The sequence below is a fragment of the Chlamydotis macqueenii genome, chromosome 2 (assembly GCF_036417535.1).
Source record: "Chlamydotis macqueenii isolate bChlMac1 chromosome 2, bChlMac1.mat, whole genome shotgun sequence".
NCBI lineage: Eukaryota > Metazoa > Chordata > Aves > Otidiformes > Otididae > Chlamydotis > Chlamydotis macqueenii.
The window spans coordinates 118,606,257-118,623,330 of NC_141557.1; the positions used below are offsets into that span (position 1 = coordinate 118,606,257).

Here is a 17,074-nt window from a genome sequence, read left to right on the forward strand (position 1 = left end):
AGACATTTACAGTATCAGCAGCCAAACAAAAAAAAAAAAGGTGAATAATTTTTAAGAAGAGGAAAGTAAAATACATTTTTGTTTTGTTTTGTTGTTTTTTAAAGAAAAATGCTGCAGCATGAAAGAAAAGCCAGCATTTAAATCTCTCCATTTTGAGCTGGTGTTACCTTAAGAAATTATTAACATAGATATTTTAACATTGAGAAAGATGCAGTTACTGCAATTTATTAAGTACTGTAATTAGGAAAAAAAAAGTGGGTTTGGTGAACTATATCTTTTTCTAAATCGTCAGAAGAACAGTACTTCTGAAAGTTAAATTGGTGTATCCTCCATCACTGGATATAAATAAAGTGTATTTCCATAGATTATTGAAACTATCTTATGATGAATGTGTAGAAAAGCGATTTAGCTGTTATGGTGACGCTTTCCCAGCTTGAGAGCTGCATTTCATATTAAGTTGGCCTCAAGACTCCACCTGAAAACTACACAAGCCTTCACCTCTCCATTTGCGAGAGAAGCACATTTGGTTTGTGTTTTATGTACTAAAGGCTTTATAGTTTGCTTTTGGAGAACAGGAGGGATAATTCGAATTCCTGACTTTGTATTTCCTGAAGTTTTCTAAAATTTCTTTAAAGCTTCCCTTGTTATTTTTATTAGTCCAGGGCGCTTGAATGAGTTTCTTCAAACTCTGTTCTGTAATGAATTTCAGACATCACTGTGTACCCTTTTCTTAGTTTTCCTGTCTTATTAACTAGCTCTCCTTCCACGAATACTGAAGTAGAGCAGAGCAAACTGCTGGCTAGGGCTGCTCCAGCTTTCTTGAAAGGCAAAGGGTAAGTTAAAGAGAGAGTATGTTCATAGCTTGCACTAACACAGCTAAACCAAAACCTTGTCCTCTATTCCTCCGGCTTTTAATGTATCCTATAAACATCTTTCCTGATAAAATTATGATAACAAATTAACCCAGTGAGCTAAGTAGGGCATGTTTAAATATTTTTATCTACAGCTGGATGAGTGAGGTCTTGATCAGACACTTCCAAGCAAATTAACTTGTTATTTCAGTATGTTAATCATGTGTGTAACGTGTATTTAATGAATATATACGATGCATAGTATTAAAACAAACAGTGCTGACCTCACAATCTGCTGTATTTTGAAATAAATGGTACTGTACAGCTCCAGTCCCTGGCCCAATCTGGCATCTCACTGATTTCGGAGGCTGGCTCTGTAACCGAGTGGGACCCTACCATCCTAAGCCATTAAATATTTAACAAACGCATTACAATAATAACAAAATAATTTCTGCACTTGGTATTTTTTTTCCTAAGAACACTTGCAGTATTCGTTCCTAAATTCCCATTTCACAATCTCACTTGCTCCTGCTTTCTCTGTTTATTTCCCTCTGTCTGTCCGGACCGCACCCTCTCTCCCCCCAACCCCATTCCAGGTTACAGTACAGCCTCGATGTTGCAGACAGGCTGGCCGATGAACATGTACTCATCGGGTTGTATGTCAACATGCTGCAGAGCAACCCCGCACGGTTAGTGCAGGTTTGGCACCTTTGGGGAATCCAGGAAAGGGATGTTGGTCGGCCACATGCTCTCACTGTTTCCTCCTGGCTGCGTGCTGAAGCTGCTCTTTATGAGCACTAACCTAAAGGGAGTGCGTATGAATATGGGGTATGTCCTCCCAAAGTTGGTGGATTGTGGCAATTGCTGTTATTCTCTCTTGTGACGTTAAGTGGCAAGGTATTGCAAATAATTGCTTCATTAAGAATGGCTATATAAATTGGTTTAGGATACTGTGCTCTAGTCAGTGCTGGACTTGGTGATGGTATAGAAATTTTCATACAAATACAATGATGACTAACAATTCCGTGTTTTCAAGATGATAATTTTTGATGTGATACATAATTTGTAGCTTCACCTTACCTTGAAAGTAAGGAATAGTATGTAAATAATGATAATAGTAGTAATAGGAGTTTGCTTATTAGCCTGGTGAAGGAAGGAGTTAATTTCAGTTTTTACATATGTCAGGCATTGTTTTTAAATTTGCCCGATTTCTGCATTGTTTGAATCTTAAGTATAAATTTGTCCTTATCTTTCATTCAGACTCCAGTATGACCAGTTTTTTAAGGGATGTCTTGAACATAGTTCATTATTTCTGCTGGAGTGAATATGGAGCTTTGTCCATTAAACCCACCTGCTGTCCTAGCCCTTGCAGAGGGTGGCAGCACAGCAGGCCACTCCGGGGAGGTGAAACCCTGTGTCTGGCTCCTCTCTTCCAGTACAGCAAAACTCTAGGCTTCGCAGCCCCGTACCAGCAAGGTGGTGAACAGTGTCGTATATGGCCCTAGAAAATGTGGTGCTGAACAGAAAACTGTACAGTGTTTCTAACAAAACTATGCTCATGAGCTTTCTTTTGCTCATAATGAACCCTTCAGTTTCCAGTATTGCTATTGCAGAATATTTCCCAGGTTAGGAAAAGTAAGAATATTTACTCTTACATGTAGAGAAGGCAATAAGCAACTTCATTTGGCGGGTGAATGCAATCATTCTCTGCAGTCTTACCAAATTCACTTCTATGTGTATCTCCAATTGAAAAGAAGGATAATTTTCCATGCCCAATAGAAAAACAAAGTCTGCCTTCGTTGTTCTGGATCTGCTTCACTACTCTGTAGCCCTCTGGAATGTGCCAGTGGGGGGAAAAAGGCAAACTGGTTTTTAGTGAGGAAAATGAAAACTATTTATTCAAAACAAAAACATTTTGAAGAGGAATTTAATTCCTGGAGCAGCACTTCCAGAAAGCAGGCTTATTGAGTAATATTTACACCATGGCTGTGAAAACAAGCTGTTGGGGGCATGTGTTTAGACCAGTCATTGCCACCCGTAATTGAAGAGGACAGGAGTACACTGTCACTCCAACTAGTTTGACAGGGAGAAGGAAATGTGGCCCTGCCTACCATGAATGACTTACTTGATACAGTTGTTCAAGAAGCCAGCAAAGACTGGAACTGGTTTAGCATCATTTTTTTGGTGCTAGGCTACTGATGCTGTGTCTGTAATTCATTTAGCTTCAGTGAGGACCACCACTTCGATCCCCTTGTGAGTGCTCAGCCTTATCTTTACCATCTTCATCCTCTAAATTTTATCCAGTATATTCCAAGCTGTTCCTTCAAGCTTTTGAGCCAACTTCACCACATCACAGTACATTTGTATCCAAATATGCACATAGAGATTATGTGCCATAACATCCTTCAAATCTAATTTCGAGGGATGAGAGGAGAGTGACTGATAATGGCCTTAATTGTTTAAATAACCAATGCAAAGTGTATTACATAACATCTGATTACTGACATTAAATCAATGCAGTCACAGCATCCTCAACGAGAAACAAGCTCAGTTATTTATTAGATTAGATTTTGACAGATACAACCATGAGGGACAGCAGTCTCAGTCACACATCAAACCGTCCTGCACTGCCACTTTCTGCTTTGCTGCAATGAGAGTAGTAGTAGAAAACGCGAATGGTTCTATTTTGTTAAAGACAAGAAGAACAAAGCGGTGTCATCCTGAAGCTCCTGTCTGAAGCCGGTTTCTAGGAGAGGTAGGTGAGGCCTCTGCGAGAGGCTCAGCTGCTGTATCTCGTATGGCCTGGGGAGGCACCTGCAGGCCAAGGGGAACTCCTCCTGCCCATGTTCGAATGCAGCCAGCTGCAGGTTGCTCAAAACCTACACAGCTGTGTTAGAATGGTGCCGAGTTCAAGTTATTTCGTCCTGCAGCTCAACAAGATTTCGTAACGTGAGTAAAGCACGTAGCTAACTATAATCAGGTAGCTTCTGATTTAGGGGAGGCTGCATGCAGCTAGCCAGCTCAGCTGTTGTGTCTGCCTGCGAAACACCACGTGTGCGTCCCCATACGTGCCGTCACGTGTTTTCAAGTGCTACTGGCAGCCAAAGATGAAAAGAAGAATGATTGTAGCTGGACCTTCATCTGCAAGAAAAACCTACAGAAATACTTTGTGAGCATAATACATAAAATTATCTTAAGAGCTATGTAGTAGCATTTCAAAACAAAAAGAGAGGTTTTTTTTAGATATCGCATCAGGCTAATTTATGGTAGCTAATAATCAGTCCAATATAGCCCAGTATACCTTTTTTTCTGTTTTAAGTATATGTAGTATTTATATTTTGGGGGTTTTAAAATTAATTTAATTAATCTTCACTACTTATCTTTATTTTTCTTCTGCAGTTATTTGATACTGCAACTGGAAGTACAAGTTTTCCCTTCCATCCCTCACAGGCTAATAAGTTACTTGAGGTTTTTTTTAGAATCCAGTACTGCAGGGCAATTTAATAAACAAGAGAAGGACTTAATTCATTATTTAGAGTAACTGTGCAGGTAGAAAAAGTATCCCTTAGCCAGATATTTTGGTTAGTTTAATCATAAAATGTGTTTTAGCATGTAAAACCAGTACTTTAATTTAGTCCTTTCTTTATTGTCTGAGTCTAAAAAAGAACTTTTAACTGCAAGTAGTTTTCCTTTTTGTTTGTATAAGTTAGAGACACTACCTAGTTTTGAATATTAATTTGATGTATTTCAGTCTTTTTCTTTTCAGGTGCAGAAGAAAATAAGATAAAATATATTATAAGTAGGAGGTTATTTTTGTTCTATAGGCAGTTACTTTCTGATTTTTTTTATGTTATACTGTGTAGTACTGTGGTGAGTCATATTTCTGTACTACAAAAGTGCCAAGCTATTCTATAGTATTTTTAAAAAAATGTTTATTAAGTGGGTGTGCACAATAACTAACTCTAGCTAGGAGGGCTGGTCAAATCTTCCCTTGAAAGAGGAAAAGCATTCAGAGACCCACTGATTATAGAGGAGTAATCCCTGTAAGGATGGCTCCTTTGGATGGAGTTAGTTTTTGTGAGTATACGCACATACCTGAGTGTTAGTTACATTTTTATGGGGAAATCTTGATGATTCTAAAGTAAATGGCAAATTAACAATAGCAGAGGGCTCAGATGATGTGTCTCAGTTTAAAGTTCCTTAAAACCAGGACAATTTTGAAAGGGTCACAGGTAAACAATCCTCAGAATACATTTGGTGGGTTGCAGTTAGGACATTGTTCTTACAGCCTTGAGGCTTAGAAACGTATCCTTCAATTTGTCAATATTTTCTATAGTAAATTATTTATTAAGTAAAGGTTTGTACAATAACAGCATGTCATGAAGACCACACTGATATACCTTTATTGCAAAAATTTCACAAGAAACTGGCATTTCTGAGACTTTTCTAACCTGTGGTGACATAATTTTAAGACCATCAGGGGACATCCATATCACTTATTGCAGGGTGCCTGCTGCAGAACAGGCTGATTTGATACATCTGAAGCCTGAGAAATAGCAAAGATCCTTTGGTGTCACTCCTCTGTTCACAGGCTATCTTGGTTTTCATCCTTTGCCTGGAGTTTTAAGATCTATTCTTTATGGATCTCCTTTAGACTGTGGAATGTTACACAGATCAACTAAAGCGTAAAAAAGAAGTCCTATCGTACAGGCAGTAAGATTACATATTCACTCTCTGTCCGAATGATAACAATTCTGCCAGATCAATTATTGCTAATAATTATAAAGTTTTTAAGGAAAGGGTCACTAATGGAGAAGCAGTGTTAAAACCATTGTTTAACTTTTTTAGAAAAGAAGGATCATCAGTAGGATATTTGTATGCAAAATGTTCCATTTGCTTTCAAAAGGATGCCTGAATCATTCTCTTGAGGGTCCCAAATTCTGCACACATATTCATAATATTTTAAAGCTTGTGTGTATTTCACTGCATCATTGTCACTGAAGTTGCTCAAGTAAAACAGAAGTGAATTGTGGCAAATCAGAACTCTGAGACATAAAAGTCTTGGCAGTCGAGGCTAATGCTACTGTGCGTACCTCTGTGCTTAATGATCACATAGAATAGATACACTCCAGAATTAAATTTATCGCAGACATTGAAATTTAATTTACAGAGCTTTGGGGCCAGTGATTTGTGGCATTCTTAGACCAAGTTTGACGTGCTGCTGTATCTATTTTATGACACCCACCTGCATGCAAATACATATCAAAACCATTAAATAGCAAGTAAGAATCAAAAAGCTGCAGTGGTTTGGTTCATTCAGTAAAGTAATTATCTCAAGGGTTAACTCACATCTCAGAACTGCGTTGCAGATTGTGTTATGCCAACAAGTGGAACCATAATCCATTATTTCTCTGGGATTTTTAATATAGTTACATATTGCTGTAAAAAGCAGCATTAATGCTGAATGCTTGCTGTTTTCACAGCCATCTGCTAGGAGGTGATATTTTAGTCATTAAGGAAGAATTAAAAATGAATTATACTGTCATTAAAGTAACCCTTATTACCTGGTTAGCACAATTTTATGTGTCTCTAAGAGTTGCTCCCCTCTTTCTTTGTCTGGGTGATGTATTGGGAGAGTAAGCATTTGTATGTAAGAAGCAGAACTGTATAAATTTAGAAAAATATCTTTAGCTTGAGTCTTTTCAGAAAGTAAATAAATTAGACCACAAGAATCTTGAGCAAGCATAGAATTAAGTTATATATGTAGCAAAATAAATTAAGCATAACCAAAACCAAAAAATCTGTGTTTATCTACCACCAGAAGACTTACATGTGGTCAGCCGCACAACCTTAGCTTCCATAGAGCCCCTCTAGGGCTGACTTTTCATGGCTTTACTATTTTCCTGAACTTCATGTTTGTGGGCTCACAGGTTATTGTCAGAATGAGAAAAAGATTATGTTTGTCTCTTTTCCCTTACCTCAGCAAGCCATAGCAAATCCACATGACTCCCAGCTTCGATTTAATGATCAATGAATATCAAGCACTACTCATCTTTTGAACATAACTTTTAAATCCCAGTGGGCTTAATCAAGCCAACCAAAAGATGCACATTGTAGTTCGATGAGGTACCTGGGGATATGAACTCAGTGAGAAATTTTGCAGAAATATTTCTTTTTCCTTTTAAAGATGCCGATTCTTCAAAAGCAGAACTTTTTGCACAAGTGCGATTTTAATCTGGAAGGCTTTTCAAGTTCAAGATATGATTTCTGGCAAAAATCATAATAAGATGCCCATGCCCAAAATAACTCTTGTTTTGTGCACTCTTTTGAAACATGAAGCTCATTCTCCAGCAACCAGGTGCATGCCCTGAGGAGCCCAAGAGTAGGGAGATGTGTGCCTGTCTCTCTTCAGCCAAAACACCAGCCAAGGTATAAGAAAAGAGGTCAGACTCACCTCTGTTTGGGATAGTCTGCAGGCTGTCTTGCGTTCCACACAGCAAAGCATTCTTCTCACCTCTTCTTAGGGACTTCATTTTTTTTCTCTTGTATATACTGAAAGTAATGCAATATAAAGTCTAAATCCCAGGATCATCTAGGGTCAGCTAAGTCCTCTTGATATTTCACTTTTTGTCAGTTTGTTAGTTTTGGTCGTTCTCTGCAAACTTCTGGATATTTAGAAATAGTAAAGATTCTCACCATATTACCTTTTTCTTGCTCATCTGACTAATAATAGCCTTCGTTTAAAATAAGGACAGCTGGCAAGGGATTAACCTGAGAGAAATATTTGCCTTTGATATTGTTAGGAAAAAAAAAGGAAAGTAATAAATTGCGATATTTTAAAGGAATTCAGTATGTTTGCAGTAAGTTCTCACACTTTCTGAGTAATTTTTATGGAGATTTTATGCACGTGACCAAAGCAGGTGCTTTTCATAGTCGGTGCTAGTAGCACCAGGCAACCGTGCAGCAAAAATTGGCTCCAGGTTGAAGTCAATCCACGTCTGGGATCAGTGGTGCACCGTCATGTGATTCTCTGAAATCTTACTCCCAAATATCAAGAAACCAAGAATAAAGGAGTCTGATTATAAATTCCTAGATCAGTGATTCCAAACTGTGGTCCATGAGACCTTGGTAAAAGCCCTGCAAAGCTGTCCTAAACAGTGTTTTCTGTTGCAAATCTGACAGAGCTTCTAAAATTCACCTCAACAAACACTGAAGTTCTCCCTGATCCATTGTCCAAAAAGTAATCGCTCTTCTAGGTGATACGACAAAGCTGAGAAAAAACGAATGCTGACTGGTGGTCCTAACCACCTCCCAAACCTTGCTAGAAAGAGTAGTTTACAAATTGCATCTTGCATGGCCCTGGCCAGGGGTTGCAGACTGCTGCTGTTTCCTCTTAAGGGAAAGTGCTGCCTGGCCCCTAGAGCCAGCCCTTCCAGGGAAATTACCCTCCCAGTTCTCCCCTTTGCTCAATTAACATCTGCTGCTGTTCATTTGGCAACATTTAGCTTCTAAATCCTGTAGTGAGGGTGTGTGAGTGGACAGTGTGACAAAGCAATGGTCATTTTTACCGTGCATTAACATGTCTTCCCTCCTTCCCCTCCAACCCTGAGCAGCGTGCTGGACAGCGCGAGTCGCCTGGATGAAGAACATAAGCTGATCGCCAGGTATGCAGCAAGGCTGGCAGCAGAAACTTCTTCATCAGTAAGTGTTTTAATTAAAAGGAAGGTACTTTCCTTCTGTCGTGTTTCAGGGGCTTGGCAAGATCTGGGAAATTGCATTTGACGGTCTTAATGCTTAATGGATTCTTTTTTTCCCTATCCTTTTAATTACATGCTGTTATGCTTTAGTAATAACACTTTTATGCAGTCCATTTAAACTGAAGAATCCACATACTAATGCATATAATCTATATACTAATGCAATGGTATTTAAACAATTACAGCAAAGAGAATCTGACATCTTGAACTCAGGAAACACTAGAAAATATTGTCTGGACTAGCTTTGGTTGAAGGTTAATGATTTACTGCAGTGAAAAAATGGGGTGGTGAATCCATTTTACTTTTTAGTTCAAGTATCACAGCCACTAGGTCCCTAAGTGCTGAGTATTTTAAAGAATGATCTTCAGCAGGATGACTGTAATGACCCCTTGCATTAGCCCTGGCTCCCATTTTCATTTCAGAGCAATGATTATTCTGCTCTATGTATCCCAAGGTAGAAGATGATGACAGGCTAAAACCTCACTATAACTATATTCAGAAATAAGAGAGAATGAAGCAGGAACCTAATAGAAGTATATAAAATTTTAAATGGCACAAATAAGGTCAGCCTAGTTACCTTTTTTCCATCTCTGCACATTTGATAGAACAAGGGACCATAAGTGATGGTTAAGTGAAAAGCAGGCGATCCGGAGTGCCTGGAAGCATATTTTCACACTGAGATTTACACTGTGAGGTCAATTGAAAGGGCAAAATCAGGCATTGCTCTTCATGTATGTCATGGTTTTGTTAGTGAGGGGGGGCCTAAGGTGGAACATTGAGTCACGTTCATCCCAAGTGAAGGCAGTGAAGATGAATCTGCCGCCCCATGCAGCCATCAGTCATGGAAGATTTTACGCTACCTGCAGCTGCAGGGGAAAAGAGGGGTGCATGGGTGCTCCTGGTCTGCCAGCACAGCACTAATCAATCCCTTCCAGAGATGTGACACAGTTTGTCAAATTTAAGGCAGACTGAAGGATAGTAATTCTTTATGGGAACAAGATTTCCCATTAATAATGTCTCTGGGTAGAAACTATTAGAAATCAGTTGTATATAATGTGTCTATGATATGGGGGAACCTTAGGAAACAATATTTAAGTAGCTTTTAAATAGAGCTGGTTTAAAGGAAAATACTGAATTTCTCTGCCATCCATCTGTGCTCTTTGAACAAATGTGACAGAAGGAAAAGAGAAGGTTTCTGGATACAGAAATTTTTCCAAGCACAAGCATGGCACCACGTTAGGATCACAGTGGAAGTTTTAAAGCTTTGCTGATGGTCATTCTGTTTTTTAAGGAATGAAATGTGTTAATAACACTGGGCACTCAGGATAAAGATCCTGGTTCCCTCTGTATCAGTCATGACATCCACCAGCATGTAACAATCCTTTTTTTTATTTATGCACTCCTCTGCTTCCCTCTGGTTGGAATGTTAATAGGAAGATGTACCCGTAGCAGAAAAAGTAGTAAATGGTTACAGGCATAATGTAATGTTCTTTTCCTACAGACGACACTAACAAAAGTTAGCGCTGAGATGTATTTTCATCCTTTCTGAGGGTCCATTCCTGCAAGGTGCCACCTCCTGAAGGAGGAGGTGCCTGGCATCACATAATATTGTGCTCCAGATTTACACTTCACAGGGCTGTTACAGTGAGAAACAATCAGCTCACAGCAGTACCTCAGCAGAGTGCTTTTTAATATTGGATTCTTTCAGGTTGGAGTTAGAAATAAATTTGTATCTTTGATAATTGTGAAACTTTAGATGTCTTACTCTGCATTGTCATTGATACAATACTGAAATAGAGGAGCGTGAACAGACTGATATTTTGTTATTGCTGATGAACATGGAAAAAGAGCATAGTCCAATGAAGCTGCAATAAGCACTGCCTAGTTTGGTAAGAAATAGTTTAATTACCACTTAATTTTATTGGGCAAAAAAGGTTCTGCTGTACCTGAAGGACTGGGGAAAGAGCTTTCCTGAAGTGTCACCAGAGCGTATAGGAAAACTTGGCCAAATGGGCCACACAGCCAGACTGAAAACTGAGTACAGTTTTCAGGAAGCATCACTACACTGGAAACACAGCCTCTTCTTTTTGGAGAGGAATGCTTTTCTTTGCTTCGGTGTATTCCTCTTGTCTTTAGTATCAGCATTAAGAGCCATATTACAGCAACTGCTTGCATCAGTGCCATTGCCTTTCACAGTTGGTTCAGAGGAAACTCCCTGAAGCAAAGAATGATAGGATGATAAACACTGAGTCTTACTTACTCTAGCACTTACCCTGCTTTTACTAGCAATGAAGCTGTACTGGTATGAGCACACCATGGATGCTCTTTTTTTGTGTGTAGGCAAACCTGGTACTGCATTTTCTGTAAGCAGATTTCACTGAGCAGATCTGTGTTGAACTCGCAGGTGTATGTTGACTACTCTTTCTTCAATGCAAACTTCTCTTTTACAACAGCAACAGAGCCAGCAGAGAGGGGCATCAGATATCTCCTTTACCATTGATGCAAACAAGCAACAAAGGCAGCTGATTGCAGAGCTTGAAAATAAAAACCGGTAAGCATCCGCAAAGTACCTGGTTTTGTTCAGTCCCATATGTTGTGTATGTTTGTCTGTTTTACCACATACCTTTTTTACCATCTACTTGAGTGCAATGTGCTTGTATACATGCACATACACCTCCCCCCCGCAAAAAACACAGGGCACAAAAAGGTCCATGGAATATGACAGAGGCTTTGAAATCCACAGCCACCCTATGTTTTAATGAGTGTACTGTTCAATGACTGTGATAGAGCCATTGATACTTCACTGTTGGCAGCTGCTGTTTGTTAAGACTTTAAAAAAAAAAAAAAAAAAGCCTGTCCTGTTTCAAAGCTAGATGAACTTTGAGTTGAATCATCTGTAGCACTATAACATGAAATGATAAAAGGATCAGCCACACTGGTAATGTTATGCTCCCCTGCTTTTATTTGTGAAAAAGATGATTAAAGCTCTCCAGAACACAATCTGCCTGGGAAAGGTTTGCAGAAAGGTTAGCAGCAAGTTAGGCTGCTGATCAAATGAGACACTGGGTACAAATGTGACCGAGACTGAGTATGCAGGAGAAATAGAGCAGCCAGCCCCAAAAAGGAGTGACGCTCGTTTGTTAGCAGCAGAGGATCTGGCCCTGGGTATCAGACTGCCTGATGCCATGAAATGTATGGCAGCAGAACTCTGCTTTTACTGCTGGACTGTAAAATAGAGGCCAGCCCAGACCAGATGGTTTCCTATTCCAAACTCTGCACTGCCTTCTGTCACCATGTAATGAGCCACCAGCTCCAGTCTTGATTTGTCTTTCATAGTTCGAGGCTTCCTCCTGACCGTCTGCTATCCGGCACGTTGTGAAGAGGAGAAATAATCCACAAAGGTTTCAACCTTCTGCTGCGAAGCTTTGTATTCGCCTTTTGACAGCACTCCAGGGCTGGCAAGCCAGCCGTAACAAGTTCTATTAAAGGGCTTCTCTGTGAATTGTTGACTGCTCTCAGATCTCTGCTTATGTTAAAAGTATTTTTTTAAGTGCAAAGTATTTTCTCTGATACTCAAGAGGGGCCAAATACTATTTTAGTTTTTGTGAAGTTACTTGAAATGTTCATAGGGAAGAAGTAGAAGGGAGCAATTTAATTAAGCATATTACTATTTCATATCTACCTCTTGATTTTGGGGGGTCTTGAAGAAATATTTCCCTTTATGGTGAAATCCTACAAGTTTATTTAAAAAATCTCCAGAGACTTCTCCCAGTGCTGAGGGCTTCTTTTGTTGGTTGGAACCCGGTCATTATATCCATGTTGATGAAGAGCTACATGCAGTCACACTTTTTTTTCCTCTTGCAATGTCCAATGAGATGGTTTTGTGGAAAATTATTGATTTGTAGTCTTCTGCTTATTCTCCTCCCCAAGAGAAATCCTACAAGAGATCCAGAGGCTGCGACTTGAGCATGAGCAAGCATCTCAGCCCACACCAGAGAAGGCACAACAAAATCCCACTCTCCTTGCAGAGCTCCGGCTCCTGAGGTAAGTCCACAACAGTAAAATGTTCAGCAATGACTGAGGCCAGACAGTTGTTCTCAATAAAAGAAGAAATAAGAGATAAGTTTGGCTTACAGTTTTGGGTTTGTTTTTTTTAAGTAAATAACACAATATGTATTTTTTTCTCTATTTTTGGTGCAGGCTATAGTCCTAAAAGTAATTAAGGTTGTGCTTTGAACAGCGTGCATGAGGAATCTCCCATATTACTCATCTACATTAAATTAAGCACATGCATTAGTGTTTGCAGAGTCAGGCCCTTAGGTCATTTGGAATAGGTCCCCACAGTCCTGTCCGAACACTATTAATTATATGGGGAAAAATGTCATTCTGTCAGAACAAATGTTTCTACAAAGACTTCTCATTTATGCTAAAGTAAATACAGAGCTATATGAAAATACAGCCAGAATTAGATGTTAATTTTTGGAAATTTCCCCCACGTGTTGAACTGTAAGGAGAGGTCACTTCTCTTCACAATGCAAAACCAGGCTGCAGAATGATCCTCCTTGTCACGTGGAAAGTCAGGAGTAATGTCATCTGCAGCAGCTGAAGATACAGAGGATCATTTCTCCAATTATCCCACAAAGCTAAAAAAATTATATGGATGTGTCTGCATGTTAATTAGGATACTCTGCATGGATATACTAATTGCCGTGTGTATCGTATTAAACAAGAACAATTGTCTTTGCCCAGATACGCAGGCTCCCTGCAAGTCCTGAAGTTCGTGTCGTGAGAGCCAGACAGAGAATCCAATAAGAACTATTGAAAATACTTCATGTCAATAGAGTCACTTTCTAGGGAAACAATGCTAGATTAAATGTTATCCCCCCCCCTCCAAAGCATAATTCTGTCATGAGAAGACTAAAGAACATTTTTGGCCACTTAGCCTCTCCTCACAGAAGAATATTGTAGTGGTCTGATTCATAACCAAAGGAAATCACTGTAAGAAATGGTGCTAAATCTTCTTTTTACAAATACTGGATAGTTTTATTCTGTTTTCCACACTAAAATGTTTTTCTCTTTCACAAATAATTACATTTGCTTACCAATCTGAAGACAAATTAGCTTCTTCATTTCTCTGAGTGTTTTTAGTATGTAGTTACTCCTAGATATCTACAGGCAAGTGACATTCTGTGAGAGACATAAAACTGACCGTGTTGAAAATGCATAAACTGCATAAAATGTACCAATAATGTAGCTCCTGTGCATCAAGCCTAAAGGCTATTTTAAGCAAGTTTAGGAGATTAGCTTTTTATGTAGTTGACAAATAAAATTCATTATCCTTTAAAAAAGATCAAATGATTCTGCAGTGTTAGTGAATTGACTACTTAATTTTTCCCTCTTTTCAATTTTGCTACACATATTAGAAGCATAATAACCTTATTTGAATTTCCTGACATGGGATGTCCCTAGGGCAGTGATGCTGAGTTCCTCAATTATGATATCTTTTCTGATTTAATATACAGTGTCAGAGTCAGAAAATAACTTCTAATCTGTGTGTCTGCACTGCTATGCATACCTTCTAAAATGTTCACCATTTGAAAGGCAAAAGATTGGCTTTCGATTTACTGTGGAATTTCAACACCACCAAGTACAGGGCTAACAACATAGTGGTTTTATGTTATTTGCAACACAGTAGTGTATAAAGTATACCTAATATGTATGTTTTTCAACAGTAATGTTGTTAGTTACGTCATAGCTTCCAGGAGGCAACAATTTTATTTTGTATTTATGTGGTGACCTCTCACACAATTTAGGGATTGAACATGTGCAAGTGCTGAACCCCCATCCTGTGCGGTGAAGCTGTGCAGAATCCAGGCTGTTTCCATTTATGTGGGCACAAACTGGTTGTCACTTAGGGTGGCTCAGTATTCGCATTGTCATAGAACCTGCACTGGACTACAAGTCTAAAGAGCTATTTTCATGCAGTTGTATCTCCACTACGTGATAGTCTTACTCTTGCTTCCAGAAAAAAAAAAAAAAAAAAGAAACAAAAGCAAATCACTGTGTTTTTCTGGCTGAATTTCTGAGCTCTCTTAGTTTCTCCCATGTCTTTCTCTGTGTTCAGTGCCCTTGCTGTAATTTCCTGTCCTTCAGGGCATGGTTTTAATTTCTCCTGACAGCTAGTGAGGTTATTGCCTAGAGAGCTCCACAGACAGAAAGTGCCAAGCATTCCCACAAGGGAATATAATACAAATTTGTTTGAGCCTCATTTTTTCTTTGGAGAAGGGTCTGTGTCAGTGTCTCTCTTTTTCCTAATTGCTATATTCAGTCCTATGAATGTTCTCAGTGTGAGGGAACTCCCTAGCTTTCATGTAGCCCCGTTTCTAAGCACTATGCTAAATTCATACGGTGTCTTTGCTTTCTTGCGGTCTGTAGGTGTATACCTCATAACTGGACTGGGGAAACGATGCAGTTAAAAGCTGCTGACGCTATGAGGGATAAGCTCTGATCACATCTGCTTGTTTCTCAGGCAGCGGAAGGATGAGCTGGAACAGAGGATGTCTGCTCTGCAGGAAAGCCGGAGGGAGCTTATGGTTCAGCTAGAAGGCCTCATGAAACTGCTAAAGGTAAGGAGTTCCACCTGATACTACCAAGGGTAAAAGAGGAGAGGGAGGAAAGATGACCACAGAGTTCTGTGGAAATTGACTATTTCCACCCATAAAACTGGGCTTTGTTTCCTTCCCTTTCTATTTTTTGCTTTGGTCTTTCAGTTATGGGGTTTCAAATAATGTTGTTCCTGCAATAACACCACAGCATCATTGTCACCTGCTGCTAAGTGGATGGAACATTAGAGACAGCTCCAAACTATTGAGGAATTAATACAATACTTTGGATAATATTGCAGCATGATGCAATACAGTCCTGTTTTGCTCATTTGCAGAAGGATTTGGCTGCATCTTCAGATTTCAGGCTAGCAATCTCTGGATCGACCATGCAACAGTGTCCAAACACAAAATACGTTGTTGTCCAGCTTCAGGTGTTTTTAGAGTTTTCTCTGTTGAGGACTTCAACTACAAAACAAAAAATGAGAAAAAAAACAAAACATCACATAAAATTATATAACTAATAACTGAGGAAAAACAGCCCAGTGCTGCATACTATTATCTACTCCAGCTGACAGTACAGAATTGTTTTTACTAGTTCCTTGCCCATTCAGTTTCTAGGTCTGTCAGACATGCTATTTGACAACCACATCAAACTCTCTGATCTTAGAGATGCTTCCCCAACAACATTTGGTCATTTTCACAAATACAGAAACAAGACCTTGTTAAACACATGAAACATGCCTCAACAGAGGATCTCAGTTAAAAGTGAAGGTATCAAAAAGCATGTCCGTTTTTAAAGACAGACTAGGGTAAGAGAGAAAATGTATCTATATTTACAGAATCCAACCCTGTTTTACCTGATGTCCCTCAGGATAGATGATGCCAGAATTTCACACTGGAAGAAAGTGCTCTGAATAGGATAAAATTCTGTTTCATTGTTGGCCATGCCAGATAAAATGAGCGCATGGACAGTCCGTGCAACTTGGGTCAAATATGGCCCTGATAAAAGCAGAAAGAATTTCACTGAAATCCATTTAGCAACAAATATTTGCATCAAAGGATGTGTTTGACCCCTTATGTCATTTTGCATCTCCTCAGGCACAGGCTTCTGCAGCCATGGTGCAGGATTTGGTGGCTCCTGAGCAGCAGAGCCAACCAAGTAGCTAGTAGATTTTTGGGAGCTGGGAGCAAACAGGATACTTTTCGCTCTACCTATGAAATACTGCAGTGCTACAACTAGCAGTCAGGGCTGCTTGCTGTCATTGCGCTGCCCGCACAAAGAGAATTTACAGTGGGAAGTGACAGTAGCTTTCTGCACGCTATGCACCATTCTGGTATTTCAGAAGTGTGCAGAGTGGGGACCATAACCTGGTCTCATAACTTCAACTATCTCAACTGTTGATTTAACCCTATACTCCAGACAGGAGTACAGGCTTTGTTTTCTGTACTTAACTTATATCCTTGCTAATCTCATGTGCTGATCCTCTTTTTCTTTAGGAAGAAGAATTGAAACAGGTAGTAAGTTACTTCCTTATCGGAGGCCTCACTAACTCTGAAATCTGATTGTGTTTTACTTCTTCTGCTTGAAATGTGTGTGTGTTCTTTTGACCAAAATTAATATTTTGCAATTCGTTCACACATTTTTTTTCAAGTGTTTTGGAGCAATTTCCACAGTTAAACCTCTTAGCCCTCTAGAAAGTGAGTCATGGCTACAAGGAGTCTTGATCTTTTTCTCACTCCTCTAAATAAGATCACATAAGATACAGAAACCACCACCCAAATATAGTGAAACTAGCTTAGAATATGAATTAAAGAACACTTCTACCATAGATAATGTTTTGAAAATGTAATGAGAATTTTG

At 39.2% G+C, this 17,074-nt stretch overlaps 1 protein-coding gene across 6 annotated transcripts in view; it reads left to right on the plus strand.

Moving 5' to 3' along the window:
• DTNA (dystrobrevin alpha) overlaps nucleotides 1–17,074 on the plus strand; it is a 234,292-nt gene that overhangs the window by 194,232 nt on the left and 22,986 nt on the right. For 3 of the 6 annotated variants that reach the window (XM_086740776.1, XM_086740782.1, XM_086740778.1), the window contains 6 exons: nucleotides 756–833; nucleotides 1,448–1,540; nucleotides 8,465–8,552; nucleotides 11,062–11,159; nucleotides 12,539–12,652; nucleotides 15,138–15,234. In XM_086740776.1, the coding sequence (XP_086596902.1) occupies nucleotides 756–833; nucleotides 1,448–1,540; nucleotides 8,465–8,552; nucleotides 11,062–11,159; nucleotides 12,539–12,652; nucleotides 15,138–15,234 (568 nt within the window). The remainder of the gene's footprint in view (nucleotides 1–755; nucleotides 834–1,447; nucleotides 1,541–8,464; nucleotides 8,553–11,061; nucleotides 11,160–12,538; nucleotides 12,653–15,137; nucleotides 15,235–17,074) is intronic. The other 3 variants (XM_086740781.1, XM_086740779.1, XM_086740780.1) reach the window with 2 other exon arrangements.